At 55.3% G+C, this 8,777-nt stretch overlaps 1 protein-coding gene across 1 annotated transcript; it reads right to left on the bottom strand.

Annotated features, from left to right (window-relative positions):
* On the bottom strand, positions 1-8,777 carry chrna11 (cholinergic receptor, nicotinic, alpha 11). The gene is made up of 10 exons (XM_088905013.1): positions 8,159-8,777; positions 6,956-7,095; positions 6,380-6,424; positions 6,127-6,236; positions 5,133-5,212; positions 4,872-5,039; positions 4,138-4,332; positions 3,312-3,398; positions 2,908-3,017; positions 1-2,099 (listed from the first exon to the last, which is right to left on the bottom strand). Exons 1-10 carry the CDS (start codon positions 8,208-8,210, stop codon positions 1,323-1,325), a joined length of 1,764 nt encoding a protein of 587 aa, XP_088761139.1. The 5' UTR covers positions 8,211-8,777; the 3' UTR covers positions 1-1,322.

Genomic DNA, 8,777 nt, shown 5'->3' with positions numbered 1-8,777 from the left:
GAAAAAGAGACGTTTTTATTTTTGGATGCAGGTACAGTAGGAACTGCTGAGGCTGCAGTGACTGATGTGGAGGGCTGGGGCTCAGCGCTGGCGATCTCAGACTGGGTGTGTGCCTGTACAGGGGAAGGGCTGTACAGCGTGAGGGTGGGTCGGAGCCTCACTGAGGAGGCCGAGCAGGTCTGGCACTGCACTGAGGCAGGGGCTCGACTCGGGTGATCTGTCACTGACACTTGATTCCACAGCTCTGTATAGAGCTGCCCCCCGGTGGAACCCGGGTCAGACCACACTCCACTGCAGTTCCCGAACAGAAACAAGAGACAAACCAGCAGGGCGACACCCAGCCCGACAGCCGCGTCAGCGCCATGCCCTTGGAGAGAGAGAGGAAGTGTCTCCCTTCCCCCCTCCTCCTCTCTCTGTGTGTCTCTTGTGTTGCCTCTGAACAGAGCTTTGCAAAGGGTTTTAGGGTCCCATACCCCCGTGCCCCCCCCCCTTCTCCCCCCGTCTCTCTCTTTTCCCCCCGTCTCTCTCTTTCCTCCCTGTCTTTCTCCTCAGTCTGTCTCTCTCCTGTCTCCCCTCTCTCTCCTGTCTTTCTCCTCAATCTGTCTCTCTCCTGTCTCCCCTCTCTCTCCCGTCTCTCACTCTCTCCCGTCTCTCACTCTCTCCTGTCTCTCTCCCGTCTCCTCTCTCTCTCCTGTCTCTCTCCCGTCTCTCTCTCTCTCCTGTCTCCCTCTCTCTCCCGTCTCTCTCTCTCTCCTGTCTCCCCTCTCTCTCCCGTCTCCCCTCTCTCTCCCGTCTCCCCTCTCTCTCCTGTCTCTCTCCCGTCTCTCTCTCTCTCCTGTCTCCCTCTCTCTCCCGTCTCTCTCTCTCCTGTCTTTCTCCTCAGTCTGTCTCTCTCCTGTCTCCCCTCTCTCTCCCGTCTCTCTCCCGTCTCTCTCTCTCTCCCCTCTCCTGTCTCTCTCTCCTGTCTCTCCCGCCTCTCTCTCAGATGAAGTCCTTGGACACAGCCTCCACGAAGTTGGGGGCTGACATGAGGATGGAGATGATGCAGACTGTCTCTCTCCCGTCTCTCTCTCTCTCCCGTCTCTCTCTCTCTCTCAGATGAAGTCCTTGGACACAGCCTCCACGAAGTTGGGGGCTGACATGAGGATGGAGATGGTGCAGACTGTCTCTCTCCCGTCTCTCTCTCTCTCCCCTCTCCTGTCTCTCTCTCAGATGAAGTCCTTGGACACAGCCTCCATGAAGTTGGGGGCTGACATGAGGATGGAGATGGTGCAGACTGTCTCTCTCCCGTCTCTCTCTCTCTCCCCTCTCCTGTCTCTCTCTCAGATGAAGTCCTTGGACACAGCCTCCACGAAGTTGGGGGCTGACATGAGGATGGAGATGGTGCAGACGATGTTGAAGATGCTGAAGGCCACCAGGCAGAGCCGGTCGATGACGGCGGCCGCGAACTTCCACTGCTCGCACTCCGTCTCGCCCTCGTCCTGCTCCCGGAACCGGTCCGCGATGAAGCGCACCTCCTCCAGGATGGCCTGCAGCTGGGGGTCCCCGATCCCGGCCGGGCACACCCCCAGACAGCCCCCGCCGGGCGCCCCCCCGCAGCCGGTGGACAGGGTGCTGCCGCCGCCCATGCTCTCCGCCGGCCCCAGCCCGGGCGCCCCGTTCAGGCTGGGCACCCCCATGGCCTGGAGGTGCGGGAGGGGGCTGCCGAACTGGGGGGGCACGTGGGGCGGCGGGCTCCCGCTGCTCCCGGGCCCGCCCTTCCTGGGGGGCCGCTGGGGGTCCGTGATCACGGGCGGGTCGTCCAGGTTCTGGAAGCCCAGGTACAGCAGGTTCCCGTTATGGGTGCTGCCATGCGTGGGGTGCAGGCCGTGGAGCTGGGCATGGAGCTGGGCGTGGGGGCTGAGCGAGGGCAGGTTTTGGGGGTGCAGAGGGTGCAGGATAGGGTCCGGGTTGGGGGAGCAGTGAAGGCTGCCCGTCCCGGAGCCCGAGGAGCACCGGCGCAGGTTCGGGGTGCAGGGGGGCCTCTCCGGGAGCCCCTCCTCTCCAGGACGCTTCATCCTCAGGAACCAGGCCACCCACTGGAACAGGATGAGCTCCACCTGGAGAGAGGAGAGAGGGAGAGGGGTGAGAGAGAGAGAAGAGCTGACAGTACAGCATGTGATCTCCTGTCCCAGCCTGAGGAACAGACAGTGAGCCTGTCTCTCAATAATAATAATACAGTGTGTGATCTCCTGTCCCAGCCTGAGGAACAGTGAGCCTGTCTCTCAATAATAATAATACAGTGTGTGATCTCCTGTCCCAGCCTGAGGAACAGTGAGCCTGTCTCTCAATAATAATAATACAGTGTGTGATCTCCCGTCCCAGCCTGAGGAACAGACAGTGAGCCTGTCTCTCAATAATAATAATACAGTGTGTGATCTCCTGTCCCAGCCTGAGGAACAGTGAGCCTGTCTCTCAATAATAATAATACAGTGTGTGATCTCCTGTCCCAGCCTGAGGAACAGACAGTGAGCCTGTCTCTCAATAATAATAATACAGTGTGTGATCTCCTGTCCCAGCCTGAGGAACAGTGAACCTGTCTCTCAATAATAATAATAATAATACAGTGTGTGATCTCCTGTCCCAGCCTGAGGAACAGACAGTGAGCCTGTCTCTCAACAATAATAATAATACAGTGTGTGATCTCCTGTCCCAGCCTGAGGAACAGTGAACCTGTCTCTCAATAATGTTCTACGTGTTGTATGTTGTATTTAAATGTCGGATGATGTGACTGTACTGTAAAACGTCTGTAGATGTTGTGCTGATGGTATCTGCCTTGGCAACAACGTTCCCCCCTCCGTCACACCCCTGACGCTCCGGGCTCTGGCCTGGACTGTGGATTGGAGATGGAGGCCGAGGAACTCTCACCCATTTTGGCATCCTTCCCCCAGACGGGTCGTGGTGATGGTACTGCAGAACCACCACTGTAGCCACAACGGACATGCCCACGATGATCATGGTACTGGCGAAGTACTGGCCTGAGAGAGGGGCGCAGGGAGACAGTAGCGTCTGAGCGACAGTGCGATCTCCTATCAGAGCCTGTTGAGCAGACTGTGCTGCTTCACTGTAAGCGATGGGCTGAATGCAAATGTACAACAAGATGATTTTATTGCAAGTTGATGTGTTAATTGCTATATTCCTGTGGTTTTTGGCACCGCAGTAACTCATTGATCGAGCGAATAAAGCTCTTTTAAACTTGAATCTGACTATTTGAAAGAGCAGGGGGACAGAGGGAGGGGGGAGTCAGAGTGATACAGAGGCACCAGACTCACCGATGAGAGGAATGGAGTCAGACGTCGCCGGCATTATCTCCGCAACCAGCAGCATGAAGACGGTGAGAGACAGCAGGACTGTGATCCCTGCAGAGACAGAGAGACAGAGAGACAGAGAGAGGGGAGGGGTGGAGAATCACAGTGAAGGATTACTCACACTCTCACACACACACACACACACTCCCAGCGAAGCACAGCAGGGTGCTGAGGCCAGCAGAGCTGTCAGAGGGGGGTAGTATATAGACTGCAGAGAGAGCAGAGGGAGGGAGAGGGTGAGGACTGTAAGAGTCTGGAGAAGGAGAGGAGAGAGAGAGGGAGAGAGGGAGGAGAGGGTGAGGACTGTAAGAGTCTGGAGAAGGAGAGAGAGAGGGAGAGGGACAGAGTGAGGAGAGAATGTTAAAGGACCCTAAACAGACAATACACACAAGCAGAATATCTGAACAGCGAGGATAAACAGATCCTGATGAAGTACAGTGACCACAGCCTGGCCATAGACCCTGGACACTGACAGACCTGTCTGTCCAGAGGGGTCAGGCTAAAAGACCACAGCATGGCCATAGACCCTGGACACAGACAGACCTGGCTGCCCAGAGAGGACAGGCTCAGTGACCACAGCCTGGATATAGACACTGGACCCAGATGGACCAGGCTGTCCAGAGAGGACAGGCTCACTGGACGCTGTCAGACCTGTCTGTCCAGAGAGGACAGGATCAGTGACCACAGCCTGGTCATAGACCCCGGACACTGACAGACCTGGCTGTCCAGAGAGGACAGCCTGTGCTCCAGGACTTGACCATGAGTGGACACTGCGCACCCACAGACTCACCCAGCGAGATCTTCTCCCCCGAGTCCGCGGGCAGCACGAAGACCAGCAGCGTCATGGAGGACAGCAGCACGCAGGGGATGAGCAGGTTCAGGGCGTAGTACAGCGTCCGGCGCCGGATGGTCACCACGAAGGTGACATCGGGGTACGGCTCCTTGCAGCAGTCGTAGAAAATCTCGTTGCGATTGCCTGGCACCCCTACACAGACAACACAGGCCGTGGGGTCTCCTCCGAAAAAGGGGGGTACTCTCAGTAAAAGCAGGGACTAGCTTAAGATGGGGAGTCTCAGCTAAAGTGGGGACTCTTAATAAAGAGGGGTGTCTCCCAGCAAAAGGGAGGGACAAGCTGTGTAAAGGGGTGTCTATCAGCAAAAGTAGGGACTAGCGTTATAAGGAGTGTCTAAACAGAAATGGGGTGTCGTTGTAAAAGGGGTGTCTCAGCAAATTTGGGCTCTCTTTATTTAAAGGGTTGTCTCAGCCAAAGTGGGGTCTCTTTGTAAAAAGGGGTGTCTTGCAAAAAGGTGGGTCTCTTAATAAAAGAAGGAACTGGCTGTATGAGGAAAAGTGGTGCCTCTTTGTAAAAAGGGGGTTCAGGGGTGCCTCAGCAAACGTAGGGTCAGTATGCATGAGGGGCGTCCCGGCCAAAACAAGGCCTCTGTAAAAAGGGGTGTTTCTTAATAAAAACAAGGAGCAGCTGGGTAAGAGGTGGGGTCTGGCAGAAGACGCAGGGTCACTCACCCACCAGGTCCCACTCCCCGTTGGGCATGTACCCCGAGACGTCGGCGTCCATCATCTGCAGGTCCAGCAGCCAGCCGTCGTAGGTCCAGGAGCCGAACTTGAGCTCGCACTTCTGGATGTCGAAGGGGAACCAGCGCACGTCCACGTTGCAGGTGCTGGTGAAGATTCCTGCGCACAGCAGCACACGCAGCGCGCGGCGGTCAGCGGTCAGCGGCCGGGGAGCCCTCGGCGCGGGGCTGGCCGGGCGGGGGGCACACGTACCTGGGGGCAGGTACTGGCAGTACCCGCTGGAGTTCACCAGGACGTTGGTCTTGAAGGTGGAGTCGAAGTGGTCGTCTGCGCTGCGGGGATGGGGGAGACAGAGGAGTTACCTGTGTTCAGGTGAGAGCTGCAGAGACCCAGATCCGGTGGGAGGTATCTGTGCTCATGCCCAGGTGTGCTCTACCTGTGCTCAGGTGACAGCTGGATGTCAGAGGACTCTATCTCGTGTGCTATACCTGTGCTCCAGTGTGTTACCTGTTGTACAGGTGAGTGTTACCTGTTGTACAGCAGGATGTCAGAGGACTCTATCTCGTGTGCTATACCTGTGCTCCAGTGTGTCACCTGTTGTACAGGTGAGCGTTACCTGTTGTACAGCAGGATGTCAGAGGACTCTATCTCGTTTGCTATACCTGTGCTCCAATGTGTTACCTGTTGTACAGCAGGATGTCAGAGGACTCTTTCTTGTGTGCTATACCTGTGCTCCAGTGTGTTACCTGTTGTACAGGTGAGCGTTACCTGTTGTACAGCAGGATGTCAGAGGACTCTTTCTTGTGTGCTATACCTGTGCTCCAGTGTGTTACCTGTTGTACAGGTGAGCGTTACCTGTTGTACAGCAGGATGTCAGAGGACTCTATCTCGTGTGCTATACCTGTGCTCCAATGTGTTACCTGTTGTACAGCAGGATGTCAGAGGACTCTATCTCGTGTGCTATACCTGTGCTCCAATGTGTTACCTGTTGTACAGCAGGATGTCAGAGGACTCTATCTCGTGTGCTATACCTGTGCTCCAGTGTGTTACCTGTTGTACAGGTGAGCGTTACCTGTTGTACAGCAGGATGTCAGAGGACTCTATCTCGTGTGCTATACCTGTGCTCCAGTGTGTCACCTGTTGTACAGGTGAGTGTTACCTGTTGTACAGCTGGATGTCAGAGGACTCTTTCTTGTGTGCTATACCTGTGCTCCAGTGTGTTACCTGTTGTACAGGTGAGCGTTACCTGTTGTACAGCAGGACGTCAGGTGTCCAGACCTGGTCGGTGGTGAATCGCAGGTTTTTCACTCCTGGGTATTTGGACTGGTTCCAGGAGAGGTAGTGATCATACCAGTACTGCTCAGAGATGGGAGAGGGTGAAAGAGGGAGAGAGCCTGTGACTTGAACTCACACACACTGACACACAGTCACTCACACTTTCTGACATACAGATACATTGGCATCACACCACACACTGACACACACACGTGTGTCTTTACCATCTGAAGCCAGATGTTGGTTGTGAGGATCTGGTTCTTCTCATCCTGAAAGTACAATAGAAACTTATTTTAGTTCTCTAACGCAGAGAATCGCAGAGACAGACAGACACAACTACAGACAGGCAGACACAACTACAGACAGGTAGACACAACTACAGACAGGCAGACAAACGGGGAGACACAACTACAGACAGGCAGACACAACTATAGACAGGCAGACAAACGGGGAGACACAACTACAGACAGGCAGACACAACTATAGACAGGCAGACAAACGGGGAGACACAACTACAGACAGGCAGACACAACTACAGACAGGGAGACAAACGGGGAGACACAACTACAGACAGGCAGACACAACTGCAGACAGGCAGACAAACGGGGAGACACAACTACAGACAGGCAGACACAACTACAGACAGGCAGACAAACGGGGAGACACAACTACAGACAGGCAGACACAACTGCAGACAGACAGGCAGAACTACAGAGAGGCTGATGGACATGCAGACAGGTAGTCAGGTACAGCTACAGTCAGGCAGACAGGCAGGTACAGCTACAGTCAGGCAGACAGACCACGTCCATGATCTGCATGAGGCTGAGGGTGAAGTGGACAGTCAGGGGCAGAGAGTCGTTGCCCACTGGACGCTCCATCCTGTTATAGTCTTTCAGCAGCTCCTTCAGCAGAGTGCGCTGGTGAGGACCCTGCTCTGACACTGAGAGACAGAGAGACAGGGGCGGACACAGGAGAGAGAGACAGACAGGGAGAGACAGGAGAGAGAGGGGGAGAGACAGACAGGGAGAGACAGGAGAGAGAGGGAGACACAGGAGAGAGAAGGGGAGAGACAGGGAGAGAGACAGAGGGGGAGAGACAGGGGAGAGAGACAGACAGGGACAGAGGGGGAGAGACAGGGGAGAGAGACAGCCTGGCATCAGAAACAGGGCTGTGCTACACAGAATATACTGCATCTATTTTCTTACACTAAATATTCTCTGCAGAGCACTGTCAGATTCAGATTTACAGCTTCAGTTTGAAATCCAGTACAGAATTTGCGATTTACAAGAAGCTGAATCCAGCAGAATTATTATCTGCAGAGTCAAGTGCTTAGAAGTAGATAAATATCAGTCACATTTCCCCCTGTTACCTCTTTTCTCTCTTTTTTAATGGCTTCAGGCCTGTAATAACAGGACTGTTCTACTGGACTGGGACTGTAGCTCCTATTGTAACAGGACTGTTCTACTGGACTGGGACTGTAGCTCCTACTGTAACAGGACTGTTCTACTGGACTGGGACTGTAGCTCCTATTGTAACAGGACTGTTCTACTGCACTGGGACTGTAGCTCCTACTGTAACAGGACTGTTCTACTGCACTGGGACTGTAGCTCCTATTGTAACAGGACTGTTCTACTGGACTGGGACTGTAGCTCCTATTGTAACAGGACTGTTCTACTGCACTGGAACTGTAGCTCAAATTTTACTGGGACTGTTCTATGTGGTTTTCTCCAGCCCTGTGTTGTACATGCAGCCGTCTTTATTGAACAATAGAGCCCTGCTTGGCTGTGACTGGATCCCGACAGCTTCAGTATCGGAATTCCCCCGGCCAGGTCGTTACCGGTCTCCAGACAGGCCGTGTGTGTGAGTGTGAGCGTGCCGTTAGCCTCTGCGTTCACTGCACTCGCTCAGGCTGCGCTGCCGAAACCCCCCGGCCCCTCTCCACACCGCCGTGCGCCCACTCTCCCTCCACACCCCCCCAGAGCCAGCCCCCTCGAGAGGCTTACCTCGGATCAGGGCTGCCGCGCTAGCCAGGTGGAGAAGCAGAGACGTCAACATGATCCGTCCGCGGCGAGGAGGAGGAGGAGGAGAGAGAGAGAGAGAGAGGGTAGGGAGAGCCGGGGATGCAGGCTGCCTGGGGTCCGGAGTCCGGGATCCTGGCACGGATTGGGAGAGAGAGGGGGAGGGAACAGGCTTCCAGAGCGCACTGACAGCGAGCCCGCGGCTGGCGGTCTGACTGGGAGACGCACGAGCCAGCTCCCCCTCCTCCCTCCTCCCTCTCGCTCGCTGGTCCTTTCTGCGCAGGAGGGAGAGAGAGAGAAAAGGAGCTCCCAGACACGGAGAGAGAGAGAGAGAGAGGAGAGAGAGGCAGAGAGGAGAAAGAGGAAAGAGAGGAGAGAGAGGAGGAGCTCCCAGACACAGGGAGAGAGAGGAGAGAGAGGCAGAGAGGAGAAAGAGGAAAGAGGAGAGAGAGGAGGAGCTCCCAGGCACAGGGAGAGAGAGAGAGGAGAGGAGAAGCAGCAAGACACAGAGAAAGGAGAGGGGAAAGGCAGAGAGAGGAGAGAGGAGCAAAGGAGGAGAGAAAAGCAGCCATAACACCCTGCAGCTCCCAGCTGACAGCCCACT

Source organism: Atractosteus spatula, chromosome 25, assembly GCF_055471065.1.
Source record: "Atractosteus spatula isolate fAtrSpa1 chromosome 25, fAtrSpa1.hap1, whole genome shotgun sequence".
Lineage (NCBI taxonomy): Eukaryota > Metazoa > Chordata > Actinopteri > Semionotiformes > Lepisosteidae > Atractosteus > Atractosteus spatula.
Note: the sequence above shows the minus strand (reverse complement) of the source record. Positions and strands in the feature narration are given on the sequence as shown.